General features: G+C 41.3%; 1 protein-coding gene across 1 annotated transcript in view; it reads left to right on the forward strand.

Annotated features, from left to right (window-relative positions):
- ETV6 (ETS variant transcription factor 6) overlaps positions 1-22427 on the forward strand; it is a 145821-nt gene that overhangs the window by 103387 nt on the left and 20007 nt on the right. The window contains exons 3-5 of the mRNA XM_068658443.1: positions 3354-3518; positions 7292-7426; positions 12181-12723. Of these exons, the coding sequence (XP_068514544.1) occupies positions 3354-3518; positions 7292-7426; positions 12181-12723 (843 nt within the window). The remainder of the gene's footprint in view (positions 1-3353; positions 3519-7291; positions 7427-12180; positions 12724-22427) is intronic.

Consider the following 22427-nt stretch of genomic DNA (forward strand, 5'->3'; position numbering starts at 1 on the left):
CCAGGCAAAACCGCGACCTCATTTTGAAGCACAGCACTCTCTTTGCTCACTTTATTCTGCTTGGTAAATATCTTTGTTAGTTCAAGACAATGCTGTTAGCTTTCACAGAGAAGAAAACTGGAGAGATAAAAGAGCCCATTTTCCTCCACCGTGGGTATGACAATAAAAGAGAAGATGGAGAGGGGAAAATAAAAAACAGCATCCAAAAAAGAAAAAATAGTATAAGCAGGATTAGTTTTCTTTCATGGAGAGTATAGAAAAGCATTTTCAGGACCTACTGATAGCCATTTATGCTGTGCTGTAAAATCCGTTCAGCTGCAAAGCCAACCCTCTCATGCCCTTGTTTTCACAATACCAACAGCTTCTTTGTAAGAAAGGGCAGAGAAGGTGGCATACAAGTTTAGCAAATGCAGTACTGCACATGAAAGAATTATTTATGAACACTATTTATGAATGACAGTTTCTGAAGCACTTTCGGCAGCGCTGGTGTGCACCCTGAGGAAAGCCTCCCGTGACTGAGCTGATTCAGCCTCGCAAAGCAAATGGGCATGCGCTGGGGACAGGCAACTACAGAGGGGTTTGTGGAGAAACCAACTTCCCGGGAAGGTGACATGGCAGGGAGAGAAGGAAATGAGTGGCAATCCGTCCAGGGAAAAGCAGATAACATATTTTATAGCACTTCATATCTTCAAAACACAATGCAAGCATTGAATTATGGTATCACCCCATGGGTGGAGAGATCTAGCTCCTCCACCCCCTCACTTTAGCAGTAGCCAAACTGAATTAGAATGGCTGCATGCCCATTTTCAGTAACCAGAAGTCAGGCAGACCTAGGACATAATGCTTTTTGGCCTTTTTTTTTTTTTTTTATGAAGACTCTGTCTCCCCCTCTCACAAGCTACAGAGATGCTGCTGAAACCCAGCAGAGAGCTGAAGGGCACTATGAAGCGTTGTGTCTCCTTTCTGAGTTGCCAGCACTGCACACCTGGCTCTGTAGACTGTTTGGTGTCTGGCACTGATCAATCGAAACTCTGTTAGACATGGTACTTTGAAATTAATTGAACGAATATAAAAATATACTGTCAACCAGCACATAGGAAGTCAGGATTGATGTTTGTACAGGGAGTGATTTATGTATCATGTTGTTATCAGTAAGGGAGCATGCAGATCATGTGAAGTTATCATACAGCTCTGTTCATTGCAGCCTGGTTTTCCCAGCAATGTTTTGTTTCTTGCCTCATCTTGTGAAGTGTGCATCAAAACTCCAGCTAGATTTCCACATTACAGCATTCCTTTGGGCAACTTACTGCTTGCATGGCATGGCAAAGGGGGAAGATAGAGGCAGAAGCCATACATGAGCATTTCAAACTCTTCTCATATGTTTTATATACCTTTCACAAGTTGTGGTCTGGCTGCATTGCATTTAACTTCTTTCTGTTTTACCTCGCTACAGTCAGTGTACATCCTGCCCAGCAGTAGACTGGGATCTGCAGTGTGTTTTCTGCAGGAATAAGTTTGACATTTTAGATGACAGTTTGTATGTCTCTGCACTCCCTTTGAAAGGAACGAACCTACAGAAAACTCTGACCTCAGCTATCAGATCCCAATTCAATTTGAGGGGAAAGAATTTAAGTCTTTCGTAAATAAGTAAATGCTACTTCTTATGTTTGTGTGGCACTGTGCTGCAGGGGTAGTTGGAAGCTGATGGAAACTCTTGCAGCTGCTATGAAGACATCCCTTCCTCAGATCAGCCCTGCCCCTTTTTCAGGCTCGATCTCAGTGCCTGCTCCAGCTCAGATTCAGTTCTGTGTGCAGCTGTGGTGCTGGGACTTTCCAAAGCCTGTCTGGGAATCTGGCATAGCAGCAGAATGCAATTTACTCTTGCTAAAACAGAAAACAGGGTTGCCTATCTGTTAAAGCAGTTAAAAAAAAAAAAAAAAAAGCAAAATAAAACAGTAAAACAGTACAAATCTCCCAGATTTCTTTTAGGACTCAGTAAGACGAGGGTAATCAGATTTCATAGAGTGGTGTGCCAGGAAGGAAATTTTTTCCCATGTGCAGCATACAATCAGCCAGGTGCAATATGAGGAAGGGAGGTTCGTCTTCCTCTGAAGCATAAGGTATTAGCCCCTGCCAGAGGCTGTGTACCAGAGATCTGATCAGATATGGCAAATTTGATGTTCCTATGCACAGTGTGAAGCTTTCATTTCTACGCAACACATTGTAACAAGTTAAACAATGAGTCATCTCAGGAGGGGGGAAAAGGAAAGAAAGCTTTTATCTCCCGGTGGATTTGAGATAATCTGTCTACCTAGGTATAAACAGCACTTCACCATGATGTCTTCTCTCCAGGAGAAGTAGCTGGTTTTAATCTGACTGTAAAACAGATCTTGAATTGTCACACTTCCCATACCTCTCTGCCTGGGCCCAATGAAGGTGGCTGGCAAAAGATCTTTGACTTTCATGGTAACTTGGTTGGGCCCCGGTGGCTAAACTACGGGCTGTATGTGCTGCATGGGCTGTTTGGGGGAAATGGAGTGCCGGCCTCTCCTTGGAGGTCTGGAAAATCTATGCCTAATGCAACACCCCTGCTACTCTGCAATAAAGTGCCGTACCACCTTCATATGGTCAGAGCTGCACTGGCGGTACATTACTGCTGTACAGGAGGCACAATATGAAGCAGTACTAAAGGTGCCAGAGCCTCAGCACTTACTTCCCTCTCCAGTGTGGGAATAGGAGCTACGAGCCTAACTGCATCTGCGGGAGGGGTGTGCTGGTCTGAAGGCACCTCTCTGAACAATACCCACTTACACATACACTGTTAGAGAGGCTATGTGCAGCAGCCCTTCTTTACAGTCCACACCCATCTACAGGGAAGTACAGCCAGAGGTCTCCTGCATCTGATTGCTCTTTGTTATGCTTGATCTGTTGCTTTATGAGGGGCGTGAAGAGAGGGCACTCCTCTCTTCTAGGAGAGGACACACACCAAGGATGGATGGAGCCAACAGCTTAGCCTCCTGCCAGCTCCACACCTCGGAAGGAGCAGGTTGGGGACAATTCCATCTCACAGTGGGCACTTGGAATTCAGTAATATCCTATAAGCTTTGGGGGATGCTGAGCCAGTTCTTGATTTTCTGAATGTCCAAAACAAACCGCGATGCCTAAGCTAATAAAGTGTTGCACAGTCCAGTGCTTAGTGTAATCCTACATTACCATGGCATCCCTCTCCCACACCTTGCTCAGAGACTTTGCATGTTAGGATGTGGGGAGAAATGGGGTTTCACTGGTATTTGCCTATATTCCCATGCATTGTCTCAGTTTTGTAACGCAATCACGGTCTCTTCCTGCCGCAGGTTTGCAGCCCGTTTACTGGAGCAGGGATGATGTGGCACAGTGGCTCAGATGGGCAGAGAAGGAGTTTTCCTTGAGGCCGATTGAGAGCAACACTTTTGAGATGAATGGCAAGGCTCTGCTGCTCCTGACCAAAGAGGACTTTCGATACAGGTCTCCTCATTCAGGTGAGGATTTCTTACTGAAGCAATGACTGAAAAGAGAGAAGAAGCTGCAACAGCATCTGGAGAGGGACGGAGGAGGATACAGAGTCATATTTGTTAGGGTGGACTGGGCCAGGGAGGAGAGAAGGGACAGAGCTGCTTGCTTGAATGAGGCAAGGACAAAAAGGAACAATGTGGGAGAGAAATCCAGATACACCTGAGTTATAGGCAAATTTGAATGCAACTCTAAAACCAAGAAATGCAACCTGTTTCTCATTAAAACTCCCTGCAGAACTCCACAGAAAGCAAGCTTCTCTGGCAGCACTTCATGACTTCCAGCTCTTTCCCATAAAGGCTTATCTTTTCATAGACCCAACTACAGCAGTAAGTTAATCAAGTGCTCCAGCCTCTTAAGAAGCCGGTATTAGCATTCTGCCTCACAGTTGGCTTGGCTGATGTGCTGCTAAAAGTGACTGCAAAACTTATCCTTGGGGGACCTTTCCTCTATTTTACAGCCCCTGTGGGCTTTACTTTACTTCACCATATTCGCTCACATGCTGGAGTCTGGCCCAAGGCAGAACACAGGCAGGTGTGTGAATCAATCAGCTTATTGCTCGAATTATGTCTTCATTTATTCACAAAGAAGATTTAGAAATGTGTATGTGGATGGCCTGTATTTATATCCCCTGTGGTCTGTCTGCTCCAGCTTTACAGTCAGAGCAAGCCTCTGCCCTCCTTTGTCAGGGATGTTTAACTGAAAAAGAGTTGTGAGCTTTTCTTATGACCATACAAGGTACTCCTGTTAAATAAAAAGGTTTGTAATTCAGTCACTGTAGGTTATCAAAGAACTTGGACCAAATGGTTGCAGAACTGCTGTTATGAGGCTTCCTCATAAGGCTCACTCAGCACAGAAGTACAGCTGGTGCTGCTTGGCTGTGGCTGATAAACAAGCAGTGGCACTAATTCTGCGTCAAGCTGCTTGGTGACTCCCTCAAACACACCCCTGCAGCCATCCTCCTGCAGAATCTGCCTCCCAAACTATAGCTTACATTGATTCTATACAAAGTTTTCAAGGCATGTGCTTTAAATGAAGACTAAATTTATATGGAAGGAGATGCCAAACATACATGTCTATCACCACTATAATACATTAGTGAAAACTGATGCTTGGAAACATCCTCTGTTCAATATTGGTACACCATTTTGAATCATTTCATTATAAAATAACCCTGCCTTAAGACAAAAGGAGTACTGAAAGTGAGTAAGGACAGTAAAGGACAGCTTTGTGTGTATCTTGTTTGCTACTCCTCTTATCATCCCAGTGCCTTGCTGCCTACAAGTTATGCCTCGACTCTTCCCTTTGTGTGCTGTGATGGCACTTGAAATGAGTAGGATTAAAATGTTTGTAGGCTAGAGACAGAGCATTCCCAGAAAGAGCCTCTGGCTTTTAAATATACTCAGTGCAAAAGTTTAAACTCTTGTTTACCTAAATTTGGGTTTAAATGGCCTCTACCCTCTCTTTTTCTCTGCTCTTTTTCTCTAGGTATTCCCTAGTGAAAATAAGCATTTTAGAGGATATCTCAGTAAGTCCCTAAAAATGTGAGTGACTATAGGTAAAGGAAGATTACCTCAACATTTCCCAGAAACAAACTACATGTTACATACGAAGTCAAAAAAAAAATAAAAAATGAAATAATGCTTGCCATAGAGCTTTAAGTTTTTCAGGAGTGTAGGTACATAAAAGCTGTATCCTTTCCACTCATGGTTAAACCAGTAGAACAGCATCCACTCCCCCCAGTGGTCCTAGCAATAAAGTGGGCTCACAGCCCCACAGCTGTTCTGTTTAGTGCTGGTGAGGGAAGGGGAGAGAGCAGAGGAGGGAGAGAGTGAGAAGAGACTTCTCACTTTTGTAGCTAGTACAATTGCATCTTTGTAGGGCATAAATATAACTGTTTTATTAGGTAGAAAAAGACTGCCAGCTGTATGAACATCTTCACTAATCTGACAGGCCAAACTGAAAGAGGTACAAATTTGCTACCTTATTGCTTGGAGTGTTACAGCACTAGTTATGATTATGCCACTATTGCATTCAAAGATGCAAATTATGTGGTAAAATCACTTTTTAGACTTTCATGTACTAAACATGGAAAAGGTAACTGGGTTCTTGAGGCTTTGTTTTTAATTAGATATTCAGGTATTACAATCACCTCTTTAAAATGCCCTAAAGTCACTGCTGAGACAGTAAAAGCAGCCAAGATGCTAAAAATAGAGGAAGCTGAACTGTGGAAAGCAGGATAGCTTTAACTATTTCATGCTAAGACACCAAACTTCTCAACAAGTAGAACATTGGCAGTTTATAGAGAAAACACCTGAATGGCACACAGCTTACAGTCTCATAGGAAAAATTACTAACCCCACACACACTTGAGAAAACTCTCCTAGAAAATCCAAGGTTTCCTAGTTGAAACTTCACGGAGTTCCTTTTCAGATAATATGCTTCTGCTGTAACCTATTCGTCTATACTATGAGGTATGACAAACAGAGGAGAGGAGGCAGAATTAAAAGCTGGGTGACTTCCTACGCTGTGTACCTTTTTACTTTGAAATGTGCAACCGGTTACGTTACACAAAACGTGTAAGTACCTAGGTATTTCATGTAGATGTTACTGAAAGGAGGGCATCAGTACCAGATGTAATACTTAAGACACAAAGGATGCAGTTAACACATTGGTCTCCTAGATAACTACAATGAAGTGTTCCTCTGAGGAAGGATATAACAATTCTGGTGACAGAGAATGGGAGGAAGAAGCAAGGAACAGTCTGCTTGCACCCCTAAAAGAAACAAGCATTTGGATCAAGTCATGTCAGCTTGGTGTAGTAGAATTTACTGCAGACACTTTTGTGGAAGAGTGATACAATAGCAACTAGCAGACACTATTTGCCCATCCAGAGCACCAAGTCCTCTGCATTAAGCTCCTTTGTATGCATCATATCCCTCTTCTAATATTGCCTGGTACAGTGAGCCCTATACAGATTCTAATATCAAGAAATAACTAGTTTTGGGACCCCATTTGGGCTTTCCAGAAGTCCATCCTGGGATGCCAAGAATGATGTACAGAAGTTCCTAAAGCAGCTGTAGCACTCAAGTATCTCCAGAAGTTGTCACCACAGCAAGGGAGTTCAGGATTGTTAAATCTTGTCTTTTCAAGTCTCTGAGTTCACCCCAAAGTATCTGATCTCCTAGACTGGAGTAGCCAGTAGCACACTGCCTCAGCACTTGAGGCAAGTGTTGCATGGAAAGGCTTTACAAAATCTTCTTCCTCCTTGCCTCATGAAGCCTAAATCAGTTAGTAATTAGGGAAAAACACCACATTTGCTCCCAGCGACTCACTGCATAATCATGGGTTCTGTAGTTAAGAATTATGTGTCCTGAGGTGTCTTAGTTAAAAAACTGAGGCTTTGATGAGAGAAGGTGGGACACTGCTTGTAAAGGTTTGGAACTCCTGGACAGGCAATTATGTAGCCTGAAAAGGCCCTGTATTGAGATTATAAGAGACTCTTCTCACACTCCCATTATTCCACAGTCATACACAGAGGTGCGACACGTGGCTTTTCTTTTTCTTTTTTTCCTTTCAGGGACGAATGTTGCAAAACAGTCAACTGCAGGATTTTACTTCAGGCATGTTTGCATCTGAAAATAGCACCCATGAGCCATGAATTCATACATCAGATGGCTGAATGAGTCTTCTCAGCAGTATGTAGGTGTTCATTTCCTTTTTCCTGCTGTTTGTCTTTCAGGCGATGTTCTGTATGAACTCCTTCAGAATATCCTGAAGCAAAGGAAAACTCGTATGCTGTTCTCACCTTTTTTCCACCCTGGGAACTCAATCCATGCTCAGCCAGAGGTCCTATTACACCAGAACCATGATGAAGGTAACTCTGTCTCATTCTTATGGGAGCTATTATTATAGAGGCCACTTGAGTAAGGCTGTGAGGAATGATGTCATTTTCTTGTTCCAAAGTTACTTAAATAGAGCTACTCTCCTCCCTTTGTCTTGATAGCTGTTAACAATCACCTGGTCTAGGGAGTCTACTATCTATTCTCCATTTATTTTCTATTATTCAGTCCTGCATCCAAAGCCTGCTTAAAAGCTATGCCAAATGTAGTTTAAAAAAACATGCCAGAAAGTTTTATTGACCCCATTCATTTCTCCTCATTCTCAGTTGGGTAGAAAAGGTGCATCATGGACTTTTAGTATCCTGTAGGTGCAACTAGATGCAATTGTTCGCAGAGCAGGAGAAAAGGCAACCTCAGAGAGGAATGTCTAACTCAAAGTTACTTCAGATGACAATCTGTCGGCATGCTATTCCTGGCACTGAGCCCATCCTGTTGCTCAGCTTTTGAAATGATTGAACAATTAATTTTGAGAAAAGTTTTTTTTTTTTTTTTTTTTCCCTGCAGGTTTTCTTTCATTTTTACCATCAGAAGTATTTGTTTAGTTTATTAGTTAGCCTTCTAGTAGTGTCCACACATACCATGCCTGTCATAGGAGGTGAAGAAAGAATAGATATGTGATTGGGGCATTGCAGATTTGGGCTTCCTTTATTCAGTATCAGCAGAGATCAAAATATAAGCATGTTTCCTTTAGTGGAAATTTTAGTTTTTATTTTTCTGGAAATAAACACACCAAAGAACTTCCTGGTTATCTCCAAACCCAGAAAAATATAAAGCTCAAGCTTTTCAAGAGGTCCTTCCAATGAAAGCACCAAATAGATTTCTTTTTTTTTTTTTAAATAGAAAATTAAATATATGAAAAATTAGTGTTTTTCCTTTTTTTAAATAAGGAGGATTAAAAACCAGAATTGGGCTAGGGTATCTCCCTATTCTCTGCTCAGTGGAGAAAAGATACACAAATTGTCTCAGAATTCAACATGGGATTGCAAAACAAGATTCAGAGGCACTGTCAGACCTGTACAAGGAGCCCATAGCCAGCCTGAGCAAGCCAGAATCAAAGGGCACCAGCAAAACTTTGAGACTAAGCCAAGAGCAGGACAGCAGCAGGTGGGATCAGGACACTCCAAAGCATTTCCACACAGCTGTGTAAATATTTCAGATTAGAAGAGGGTGCTGCAGGTTAGGATGAGATTGAATTGGCAAAGCTGTGCAGGAGAAAGTTGCCTAGTGTTTCAAGATAGGCATTTTGCAGCAGCCATTATAAAAACCTCTATTTTTTTCCTGAAGTTTGACATTCACCCATAGTTTTCAGTTTTTAAATTTCAAACAGAAATACTAGCTGCCCTCTCAGACACCCATGCATTAAAGATACAGAGCAGCTGAACAAAATTGTTGAGTTTCAAACTAGAAAACCCAGAGGATTTCTGGGATGTTGAGTTGGTCTTTCACATGTCACTTAAAACATAAGCCCTTTGAATTCTTGTCCAACTTCTGACAGAGTACAGGATGCTTAAGAAACCATTCTCATTTCTCCTTCATGATATTCTCCTTTGTGACTACTAATAGTACCACTATATTTTTTGAGAGATATGTACTGTTACTTAAAACTTTCCGTACAATAACAAAAAATAGTTTTTGTTTTGGTACAAGAGGAACTTCAAAACAAACAAAAAAGACCACAGCTTGCCTGCCACATCCTCTGACCAACCAGAAAATCTTTATGCCAAAAATGTATAGGCAGGTGAATTTATTTATGTACTTTGACATTCCTCTTTCTTCCTGTTCCACAAAGTCACGTGGGAGAAACTAGCACAATTAAGTTTACCATTTTCCCTCAAGGGAATGCAACTTAGTTTAAAAAAATAAATAAATAAATGTGAGAGGCAGAGCTAAACCCTGCCTAATTTACAAACTGAGCAGAGGGGTCAGGTGTTTGTTTGGCACAATTATGAGTGGTTAAATTTCAGAGAAGATTTTTTAGAGTCTGTCCTTATTGCAGTGACCTTTTTCATTTTCCTCTTCTGGCTTTCTTGATAGATTATACAATACATTCATGATTCTGCTTCTAAATGCTTAAAGCATTTAATCCATTGTTAATCCAGAATCATCTGAGTCTGGATCAACATTTACATCTAATGTTCTTTTACTAACTCAAGCAAAGTGAGCTTGACTGAAAGCAGTTGACCTTTGAGGATATCTCCAAGGTGCATTGGCATTGGCTTGGAATCTGCCCTCCAGGCTTCAGTTTCTGGCCCTATAGAGGGATGAGCAATGGAGAGTGAATTATCTGCATCGCCAGTGGTCTTTCTGATGCAGCACTGAGTCATTTGATAGGATGCCATACAGGAAGCTTACACTGTCATTCCCTGCACTTCTTTTATGGGTAAGCACAGAGTGCCAGTCTTTGGGACTGCCACTGCAGTGACTGTTCACATCCACAGTGAGTGCAGCCCCACCCATCCCTGTGTGGATCGGATAGGTCAGCAATTTTCCTGAGCAACGATTTCCCTTTCACAGATTTCCCTTCAAGAAAAGACTGTTGGTTGCTCAGAATGAAGAGCCAGACTGAGGAATTAATCTATTCCTGCAGGAAATGATACACCATATGTGCTCGACTCACAGTCATCAGATGTGTGAAGGAATTAATGTGATGAGGATTTTATTCTGTTCAGGGCCATTTGTGGCAATGGAACTGCTTAGAGCTGAGTTTGAGTTTGGGTTGTTTTGTGGTAAAACACTTTCTCTTGTCCTATCCTGGCTCAGCATCACCATGGTTTGGAATTGGAGAGAGAGGTCTGCTTCTGTCTGGAGTTTGTCAGAGCCAACTAATGTTTGCAAAGAGCTCAGTGGAAAGCACAGCAAGACAATCCTTTCTGTTTTCAAGATAGCTGCTCCCCACAGACACGTCACTTCAAATAAGTAGGACAAACAGTACAGTATTCTGGTATACACTTACAGGCCAGGAATGAGCAGCGTGTATTTAAAAGTACAGTGACAGGAGTGGATAGTCTGCAGAAGATAGGACACTGATCACAACTTGGGGGGAAGGGTATGAATACTTTCTGCTTTCTTTCAGTTGTGGCAAAGACTTTAAGAAATGACTGTCAAAGAGGTAGGTGCAGTTGTAGATTAATTCCTTTTCTTTGATCTTCACATCATTTTGGTTATAACATACTAGCTTGCCACATTGTATTTAAAGCTGTTTGTGTTTAATCGAGAACAATACATGTCTCTGAAGTTTCTTTTCCTCCAGGTATTTCATTGTGAGTACCTTAAATAGCTCTACAGATGTATTTTTCTTGTCTGGGACCTTAAGCATATGAAATAAGTGTTCTGAAGCCATGAAATTTTAGGTTTTCCTGGAGCCTTCAGTGTCCTTGTTTAGATGAGCAGTCTGTTGAGTAGGGGTAAAAGAGTTAATATGAAAGCTGGTACTGTGTCAATGCCTGGCACCGCATTTTCTCAGGACTAGAGCTTTTCCTGTCCATACCTTTCTCTAGGTACATGTTGATCCTGCTCCTGCTGCCTGCCTGGGTTCCTGGATGGCAGGAGCCCCTGGATTTCCTGCACACCTCTACAGGGTCTTCAACGGGTATCACTGCCTTGGCAAGAAAGCAAGAGAATCGTTTTTTACAGAGGATGAGAGCAAATGTAGTGAACAAACAGGCAGCCACAAATATGCAGCTACTTGTTTCAATTGTTGACATGTACCCAGCAGTTTCCTTCTGTTATCATCCAAGGCTTTCAACAAACAGCATTGAAATTTGATCTTTGTTTTTCAGATAAAAACCTGTTAGTCAGTGCTCCCTGGTGGTATTCTGTCAGTAATTTCCCCAGTCAAAATTGATGGCCTTAGCTAAGCTGAAAGTGTGCACTGTTCATGCCAAACATTTCATTTTGTGAGGGGATTATTAGTGTCTAAAGACAGTGATCCAGATACATGATTTATCCCCCCCTAACTGTTAGGAATCACAGCCAAGGAAGTATGGCCATGCAAAAGTGACACTGGAAGTCGTCCTGCTGAAGAAATATAAGAGCTTATGTGGGACAAGGCAGCACAAGCTAACTCCAGCAAGTTGAAAATATCCATATGAAGTTGTTAACACTTTTAAAATCAAGGCAGGGATACAATTTAGCTAGCATTTCATGAAGAGCGGCCTACCAGTGAGTTTTCTTGGATAACCCAGTCCATATTTCACACTAAGATTCTGTGCCCTGACCCAAATCTCTAGCATCCCAAGCTTATCACTCAGTATTTTTCAGGAGACATTTTTCTTTTTTTATCTCTGTCCTCTACCTTGCAGTGCTCATTGTACAGTAACAGGAACCACACATAGAGATGTGAATGACAGGATGAAAGTTCCAAAGCAGTTGTACAGAAATACAGTTAGTGTAGCTAGATCAGCTCTTACTTTCTTCACAAGTGTTCCAGTCAGCTACTCAAAATGGGATTTCTCTTAACACATTTCCCCAGGAGCTACTCATATGTGGTGGTGGATGGAGATTGTTTTTGTGGTACTGATTTTGTTCAAACAACTTTTTTTTTTTTTGTTCAACAACTATCTACATTTACATGGTATTTTTCAGTGGATCTGTAAGTCACACACACACAAAAAAAAAAACATTTTCCAGCTAATTGCAGTACCCAGTAAACCCAGCTAGTAGTTTAACAGTTAGATCCTATAGCTTGATCACAATATAAACTCTATTTTTTTTTTGTTTGTCTCCACAGATAACTTTGTCCAGAGACCTTCAAGACCATCCACAGAAACAGTCCACCACAGTACCCCAACCATTGAACTGTTGCATCGTTCTAGATCACCCATCACCAACAACCACCGTCCATCACCAGACCCCGATCAGTGGCCACTGAAGTCCCCTATGGACAACACTATCCGTCACCTCTCCCCAGCTGACAGAATGCCAGGGTCAAGGCATCAGCAAGAGAACAACCACCAGGAGTCCTATCCTCTCTCAGTGTCCCCAGTAGAAAACAACCACTGCCCGCCTCCTCCTGAGGTGCTCCAGAAGCCTTCCAGCCCTCGCCAGGAGAACACCAGGGTCATCCAGCTGATGCCCAGCCCTATCATGCATCCTTTGATACTGAACCCCAGGCACTCCGATTTCAAACCTCCAAGGTTGTCTGAGGATGGGCTGCACAGGGAGGTAAAGCCAATCAACTTGTCCCACCGAGAAGAGTTAGCTTACATGAACCACATCATGGTGTCTGTATCCCCTCCTGAGGACCATGCAATGCCAATAGGAAGAATAGCGGGTAAGTGACATTTTCTAGGCTACACCAAAGTTGACACTCTTCATTCATAACTTAAGATACTGTGTGTTAATAGCTTCTCATTTCCTTTTGCCACTCTGCGACCTCCCTCAGAAATTACTGGCATTCTTCAAGTTTCACCACATCTGTGGTTTAGGCAGTTAAGTATGATTAAACCAGTTTCATGGCAGGTAAGCAAAGATGCAGTGACATGCTTGTGACCATGGAATGCATGATTAGTAACAGTGAAACACTTGTGTCCTGACACTTAATGCTTCTTTACCCACTAGCAATCCATTTATTTCCCAAGATACCTATCTCCAAAGGCTTGTCCTACAAAGAGTTTTCCAAGAGTTGCATTCATACTAGTGTTGAGCCCTATGGAAAGGCAAACACCTTCTGTCGGTTGCCTTTGAGACAATACAGTGTCAAGCCTGCTATGATAGAGATGGTGGGACTAATGAAAGCTCACCTCAGAGTCCTACCTTGTAGGCTTTCCTGTGCTTCTTACGCTAGGATTGTCCCTTTTTACGGAAACAAGGTTGCCTTTGTCCCACGCAAACCACAGTCATTGTCTCACTTTTGTTATCGTAAATAACTGACATCACAACAGCTGAATCAGGAAGCTGAGGTTACAGATATTTTTTTTTTTGTACTTGAAAGGGAACTGTAAATAGACAGGGAGAGAGGGAAGGGGAATCCAACCACTTCAGAAATATGCTGAATGCCCCAATAACTAGTTTCTTTTGAGAGATGTAAATACATACCACACCCAAAAATGTTCCATGCATTTATGTCAGCAGCAAGCTGAAGTGATACCCAGTTCCTGTGGGGTATTACGTGTGTCCATAGAGGTACATCTTAAAATACCTTGTTCATTTCTGTACTTATATGCCTTAAAATTGTTCCAGATGCAATGCTGCCTCAGTTTCAATGAGGTAAATTTTCTATTTTTTACAGACTTATCACATTATATCAAAAGGTACATATCTCACCAGCTAGTCACACAACAAGCACAAAAAGGATCATGATCCTTTCACCTAAGAGATAAGTTATGGAAATTAATCTTTTGTCATTCTTGCTTGGCTGACATTTGTCTCTCTCCTTTTGATTTTTATTACCTATACTAATCTCAGCAAGTTAAGAAATATACTTGATGTTAATGGCAAAGAAGATACCCTACAGGTTTCATTACTGAAGATTTCCTTTCCTTGAAATAATATTGGAAGATCAGGAGGATTATTTGTTTGGTTTCTTTTTTTTAGAAGGAAACATCCTCTAACAATGAAGCCTAGACTAGAAAGAATATGTTTGTTTTATTGTTGTTTTTAATTTTCAAATTTAAACCCCAGAGTTTTCTTGCATAATTGGGAACCTTTGGTTTCAGTGTACATTGTGCGCTGGTTGCAATGTCACCAGCCCTGTAACTAGTACTCTCACATCCACTCCAACGCTGTGTTGCTTGCAGGGCAACAGTGCCTAATACCATGGATATTTGGGCCTAACATGGTTGCTTAGCAAATATGTATAATAGTTTAAAGTGTTACACACAGCCTGAGCTGCTTTCATGTGCAGTTTAGTGGCTTTGCTCAGACAAACCAGTAGCATGTCTTAAATAGTTGGTGAAGTATTTCATACCAAAAGACCTGAGGCCTACTTGAGCGTTCATTTCCGATGAGGACAGTACTTTATGGCCAGAGGTAGGGGGGTTACTTATCTGGCACCTGCTAACACCTTAGATTTCTACTGATAAATTTATGTTCTTCCATTGCTACTCCGTGCCCAATTAAATTGTAAACACCAACAAGCCTCAGCTCCTGTGAATACACAAGCTAGTGCTATTCTGGTTGGCTTCTCTTGGATTCTGAACTGTAGCTGGATCCTATAAAAGGCTCACAGCCTATTTAAAGCTGGCCAAACCTAAATTACTACCAAAAATGTAACAGCTCGTTTTTCATACCTGAAGTCAACTTCATCTGTGCTGTTCAATTCAATAGCAGCACCCTTAGGTCCTCTGGAAAGAAAGCACACACCTTTCTACCTGCTTCCTGCCACCTCATAGCCTTCAATTTAGAGGTCTTGACATTAAATGATTTCATTGTATGAACATTTCTTTTGTATGTCAACATAAATCTTTTTTCAAGTAAGTGTCCTTATCTTTACTGACACTGCTATAGATAACATGGAGGCTTTTGATGAACCATGACTTGCCACTTCGATTTAAGAGAAACCATGAGCATTTCAACACTTGGCTCTTACATTGTGAAGATACATCAATACAGTTGTATTGATGAAAAGAGCTTTTTAGAAATTACTGACATTATTTCCATGTTATGGATGAGGAAGACTGATAGGTAGAGTAATGAAAACACTTACCAATAGTCCAGTTGCAGAGCTAAGTACTTATTTACTTACATGGGTGAGAAGGGAGCCTGGACTTTCTATTGGCTTAACCATTTGCATGCAGGTGATTGTCATGGGAGACAGTGATGAGAAGGAGCTACCAGGGAAGCCCCATGGGCTGCTGACTAAAACATTGAGCTGAGCTCCAAAACATGTTCTATTCCAAGATCAGATATTTTAAAACATAGAAGGAATTCTTCCTGGACTTAAGATACCTCACAGCCTCATAAAACTGTTTACTTGTAGATAGAGTCTGTTTTTAAATGCAGTATGCAATTATTTGGTGCTGAGGAAGAAAGCAATGTTTTTGCTTGGTGCTATCCATGAATACTCTGAGAAAGTCAATCAATAAAGCTCCAGACTTCCTGTCAGACAAAATAATGACCTCTACAAACAGGTTGGTTAATCTTTCCTACCTTTTTATGTAATATAATTTCTCAAAATATTAATTTTACCAGTAAAGTACTTTCTCTTTTACAGCAAAGAATTTAAAATTGAAGGCCTTATTTTCTTTTGCTCGATGGCCATTTTACACTTTCCTAGCAAATAAGAGATATAAAGTATTTTTTTTTGTTACTCATTAAGGTCCCATTTATTATTCATTTGTGGCTAGAGTTGATTTTAAAAACCACGTTTAGCTGTCTTACTAACACAATATACACAAGTCCTTTCTGTAACTTCGACAGAACTAGAGGATATTTGATTGGGATAATCCAAAGTCAGACTTGTTTCCCCTGTAAACTCACTAGCTAAGATTTAAGCTAACTCGCTCAGGCATCAATAGTCATGTAGTTATGACATCATTCAAAAATAGTACAAGTACCTAAGAGAGGAAGTTTAGCAAAACTGTGTAACAGACAATTTTCCCACTGGAACTTCTAACTGAAAGCAACAACAGTGTTGGTAGACAGCCCCTAACTTGAACTCTAGCAAGCAGGCTCTCTATCTGGTGACTAAAAAAAAAACCACAGTATATCTTGGTTACCCCAAAATCATCTCAAAGAATTCTACCCCGTGGAAAAACACCTCTCTCTCTCTCTTTTTTTTTTTTTTTTTAACTCAGTTGCAGTTTTGATCAAGATTGGTGCTTGAAATTAGCTTTTCTGCAGAATGGAAATTCCACTCCCTATACACCTCTAACCGGGAGGGTTTTGCTATCAAACATTTTAGGACTTTGATATCTCATAAAAGGTACTTCCCCAAGGTACAAGGATAGGCAAGGGTTGTTGCGTTGGCAGGCTTTCTGAGCGCAGCATGACTGAGGCACGCACAGCATCCGTAGTAGAACCATAGCCACCAGAAACTGTCCTTGCAGCCATGCTGAAGTTCTGCTCCTATTACTTTTCTTGGAAGTTCTGTTGTTGACTCCAACCAGGGCTGATTTTAACCACAAAACTATGTGTAGGTGTCAAAAATGTCCATTTTCTAATAGCAAGGTCCACTTTAGCTTACAAGCACAAAGGAAAATGGGTGCTTGGCATAGTCGATCTAACCATAAACCTGTTAGTTACCTAAAGGAAAACACAGGTGTCCCTGCAAGAGGCAGTTAAAGGATTATCCAGCTACAATAGGGTTGGTTTAATCCTAACTTCTATCACATAGAGGTTGTCTTAGGAACATGAGAATTTAATGATACGTTGCAAATTACCTCACTTTTGATTCAGTCACTTAAAACTCACTGATACAATTTTAAATTTTATTTTATTTTATTTTTGTGAGGGGAAATGCATTGCCAAGCGGGTTTCTGAGATTTCCAGCTTCCAGTATGTTTCTGTACCAGCTCTCTGGGACTGAACAGCTCTTTCATGAATCCAAGCAACCACTGGCAGTGGAAATTTGGGAACACACATTGTGCTACTCCTTTGCTCTGGCACTGCCATTCATCCAGTACAGGTAATAACTGAATGACTGTGCAGGTAGGAAAGGCAAGGTTCCAGAGAGCAATGGTAGGTGTGGCTGGATTTGTCCCAAGAGCTCCATGTCCTGTTGGAGTTGGAACCCAATGAAACCCATGAAGCTCTGGGTTCTCCCTGTGCATGCCTAAGCCAATTTGTGCAAGCGGCTTGGAAGGACAAGCATAGCTATAGAGCCCCACCCTGCATAATACTTTTGATTTTGTTCCACTCTCAGGAGGGAAAAAAAATCCAAAGGCAGGTGAGTCTCTTGTGCCTGCTGTTGTCTATTAGTATGCAGTTCTTATCAGCTGGGTTACCTTAGCAACTAGGCTGTATTTAGCTTTATGAGCTGCCAGATTTGTTTCTTCCCCATTAGCAATGTGAGGAAAAGCCAGGTTATGCTTAAAGTGTATGGAGGTACATTGCCTACTCCTGTGTTGGTTTGGCCCGTAAAACTATTGACTGCTGTCGGAATGAAGACAGGCAAGATTCTTACCCCACCAAAATCATGAAAGAGATCACCCTCCAGCTCTGCTTCTGACTTGCTGTCCATCTCAGTCCCTCGGTGTGCCACAAGCCCAGAGAGTATAGGGACATAGCATGAAACCCACAGGTTTGTATAAGCGACCTCTCAATATAAATAATTTGATTGCCAAAACTGAAAATGCAGTCCCCTGCCTGTTGAGAGCACATCAGCCATGAATGACTCACGTTCTACTGAAATCTACAAAACAGTGCTTATAATGGGCGTAGGCTATGTGCTGGCTCTGAGCATGGGGACGTCTTTCACCCCAAAGCTCTGTAAAGACAGTAGTTTTGCAGAGCTGCATGTGGAGAAAGGTTGGAGGAGGAATAGGATCAAGGATTCTCCTCTACCTTTGTTTGAAAAACTTAATCACTTCTTAAAAACTTGTGTAGGAGGGGAAAAGACAAGAGGAGTAACTGAGTGAATCTTTTACAAACATAGTGCTTAAAAAAGCTGTGAATCAACTGATACTTATTTTTTTTACTTTGGAGTTGAGCTGGAAAACTTCTTTTGAAGAAGGATAAGAAAAACAAATTCATCTGGTTGAGCTACTAGATTCATAACACTAAACACTTAGAGTTTATACATTCTAAGTCACTGCACTTCAAAATACTGCAACTTGGTGATTCCTCCTCAATTTACCCACTAGAACTGGAGTCCCAGCATCTGCAGTTACTCTAGATTTGTCAATGTGAGATTTACAACCATGTCAAGTTGTAGGATGATCTTTTTTTAACTGGTATCTCAGCAAAATCCTTTGTACAAATGCAGTTACACCACATCAATTTATTTTCCTTCCTGTACAAAACAGCTATAGAAGCATGGTTGCTATACAATGGCTTATGTTGGGTAGTAGGGAAGGAGGGTGGGAAAGGAGACAAAGAGCAGTTATGCCTGTACAGTAATGGTGGTAAGAAACAAAAACTAAGCATAAAGTAAGAATTAAAAGTTTTGCAGAATCTAATACTATTAGCCTTCACATAAGGGATGCAGCTTCCTGTTCCCTTTGCAGTACAGTAGTATCTATGGGCTCTATTGTGCTGATGTCCCTGCCCCAAAGAATTTACTGTCCAAACAGAGAAGGTAAATATGAAGAAAGGAAGGGCACAGAAAGGTGAAAAGTGTTTTCAAGAGTTCCAGCACTGATCAGAAACAGGAGGGAAGAGAGAACTATACTGTATAGCAGAAAAAATGAATCAGTAAACACTGTCTGACTAGTCCCACACTCAGAATTGTAGGTTAAATTTAATTCCAGATTATAATAACTAGTAACACCTTCTGTTATGCTACAGTGCCTCACATTTGGAGGTTCCAGTTTATTTAAAAAAATATTACCCAACTTAAAAAGTGAAACAAGTAAGACCCTGCAGTCTGATAGTCCTGCTTTTATTTTTTGCTATACCTCTCATCATAAGAGCAACCTGAGCTAGCCATAAACTCAATACACCAGGTACATACCTTACTGAGCTATCTGCTCCTGCTTTTGTCTATTGCCTATTACATATGTGATAATAGGCACTTGTACATCAATGTTGCAGTTGTATCTTCTATGTAAAAGCAGAACCTGCCCAAAAGTGTGCCTATCTACTACTAGGAAGTAATTTGGGTTCTTGAACCTAATTTGGCCTTTCTGGTCTTTTTTTTTCTTGCACTATGGATTGCCTACAGGTGTAAGTCAGTGAGCACAACAGGTATTAGTACTAAAGGCTTGAACCTAATTCCTTCTTACAGTCATTCAGTGGTTGGTAAGTGACTTTAGTCCAGAGTGACAATATTGCTTTGTAAGTAGAAAACTTCTAGAAGACAGTCGCTTGCTGTGGACAGACATATCCACAGAGACCTACCGTAGCACTTGATACTGGAAAGAAAGCCAGGTTTCCTGTGTGCACGAGCCCTCAAGCTTACTCTGTAGACAGGGATGTGCATCAGTGTTTGATTCGTTACTGTCCCCCTTGCAGAGCTGCATCACGAGTTTCACCGTGGTGAATTCATATCTGAAAATGATAGCTCTGTCCTCCTTTGCAGAGGATGAGGACTGATAAGCCAAGCTGCAGAGGCTTAGCTTTTGTTGTATGCCTCCCTAGAGGTATGCTGTTTTCTTTAAGAAAGCACGTATCATTGCTAGTGCTGTATAGGAGTCTACTTACACACACCAAGACTATCTTCATCCCCCATGAGACGTGATCCCAGCCATGGCTAACAACATGATACTGACTGGTGAGCTTTTGTGAAGCATGGCTGGGGAGCAGCTGTGACAAGACTCACCTCCAGTCTTAGGGTTGTAAGAGTTGGTGGTTCAGTGCTTGCTTTCCAAGTAGCTGACCTCCTTTGTATTAGGGCAACAGATCAGAGGCTTGAAAGAACCTGGAATTCTTGATGTAGGTATGTCCTGTCACTCCCATTTGGATCGACAATGATAATATTTCTGGCCTTGTTAAATCACCTGTCCTTGCAGTCATGTACAGTTAGATCTGCAGTATATGCCACATCCATTTTAAGCCCTTAGTGGAAATCCAGACTACTATAAAGAGACTGAAGTATGGATGACAATTAAGTTCATAGAGTTCATTTTCATAGGAGAAGTTTTCATTATAACCTTGAGAGTCATCTTAACATGGCATTAACAATTAGTTTCAACATGAAAGTGTGCCTTCCCTGCCAGTTTAACTAATGACACTCAAGCAATAGCTGAATGGCAATAACTTGGGTAGATAGTTTCAGATTTTCTGTGAGGTGTCTTGCTTTACAGCTGCCTCCATGCTGCACAGTTACAGGAGCAGAAATTGCAGCCAGGGCTTGTTCTGGTCTACTCAGAAGCTAGGATTGACCAAGCTATAGGAATGCTCAGCCATTTAATTTAATCTTTATCATTCTCATTACTGTACTGTAGTATCTACGTATCATGGCTAGACAGATGTGATAAGTGGGTAAAGACTACCCTCAGCTTTCATTGAGTTCAGCAGGATGTTAAACACTTTTTTATTGAAAACATTACCTTTATTTTCCCTGTATATTTCACACTTTCTTCAGGCTGGAGTTATGTCTGAATAGAGTTGTAATCTGAATTACTGAACTAGAAATCTGAACTAGAATCTGAACTAGTCTCTGACCCATCCATTACATATTCTTTGTGATTCGAGTGCTCTTTTCCACAGTCGCATGAGGGATATGAACCTTTTGGAGCCTCCTACCCCTCACACATTTTTACTGCCAAAGACAGAGCTTGGCCTCATCTTTCTGTGTTACTTCTGCAACTGTTCACGGCATGACAGTCTCAGGTTCCTGTTCTCCTTCTGCCTGGTCTCCCACTCAGCATTTGGGTACAAGACAGAAGCAACATACAACCGTTTTATTGTGTGATCTGGCAACCTCTTTCTCCAGCCCCAGCTTGAATTTACAGAGCTGAACAAACAGTTGTCTGTCAGGTTTCTTCACATAGAAACATTGGCTTTACTATACCAGTTTACTATTCTGCTTCTAACAGCAGACACCATTCATAGAAAGAAAACCCTTTTTCCCTCGGTAACCTGGACACAGATTACCAGATAGCGATGAGCAGTACAGCTTCATCTCAGTATCAATGCTTATCCTATCCCAGTGCTCAGAGCCATTTAACCCCTTAGTCATGAAATTCATTTACTACTTTTTTGTAGTTTTGTCTTCTAAAATACATGTAAGTAAATAGATATTGAGGATGGATTGTTCAGAACTGTCTCAGCACAGCAGTAATCCTACTGTAGCATTTCTGTCTTTCTGTCTTTCTGTCTTTGCTGTCTTTAGCCACAGAAAAGGCTTTCAGCAAATATAAAGATCTGATATGGTCCAGCCATATGTCTTCCCTCTCCTCACCAGCTTTATTTTTCCTTCCTCTCCATTTGTGTGATTAAAGAAAGCTAATAAAGTAGTTCTCACCATACTCATGAAATGACTTACAGTATCAGCCAGTCTGGTGAGCATGATGTACCAGCTTGATAGCCTGAAGGTATTTTTGGCATGTCCAGAAAGCTCTGCCTGATGCACAGTTAGGATGTGGTTGAAATGCAATTGGAACTCATCTCCATGGCAAGCCTAAAACAAGTCAGGACACAGGAGTTCTCTTCCAGGTTTTTTGGTTTGTTTGTTTCTTTTTTGTTGTTTTTTTTTTCCATACAAATGAACAGCCATTGACAGCTTTGTGATTATCTGGTTCTGGCTGCAGTTTAAACAAATCCATATGCCCCAAAGTAGTGTCCTCTTTTCAGAGACTTTCTGACCTCCTTGAACAAGGGGAATGATCACAGACTGTAAGCTGAAAGTCCTCAGGCACCTTCTGTGCCTCTCCCTCTTTCCTCCCTATCCTTGCCCACTCTGCCAGTGTAGTCTTGCCACCTTTGTGCTGGCTTTAAAATTCACCAGATTTTCCTAAAAGCAGATACAACTCTCAAATGGCAGAAAGCAAGCCAGTGTTTTTTGCAGGGTTTAAGTTAATTAAGTCAGCTCACAAAGAAATTAACAAAATTGGAGCCAGCACAAGGTAAGCAGCAGGAGGAAGGAAGGATAAAATAGAAGGGGTGTCGGGACCTTGTCCTCCCAGCAGCTATGATCAGCTGAAATTTACCAGTTCATAATTGTGATACTGTGATCATCACCATGTTAACTATCTTAGCCACACTTCAGGTGTGCTTAGAGAAACTAGAGTACCAGAAGTAGTTCTCGATAAGTTCTGTCCATTAGCGTCAGTTGTGAACAGCTGTTTGCATGATGTTTGCCTTGCTGTGAACAAATGCAGTTGAAGCACATGATGCCTTGTAAAAAAAAAAAAAAAAAGAGGCTTGAGTTTGGGGAAACTTTTAAGCTGGTAGAAATCACAGAATCATTTAAGTCAAATGATATCATGCTGGAGA

The sequence above is a fragment of the Anas acuta genome, chromosome 1, assembly GCF_963932015.1.
Source record: "Anas acuta chromosome 1, bAnaAcu1.1, whole genome shotgun sequence".
In the NCBI taxonomy this organism is placed as follows: domain Eukaryota; kingdom Metazoa; phylum Chordata; class Aves; order Anseriformes; family Anatidae; genus Anas; species Anas acuta.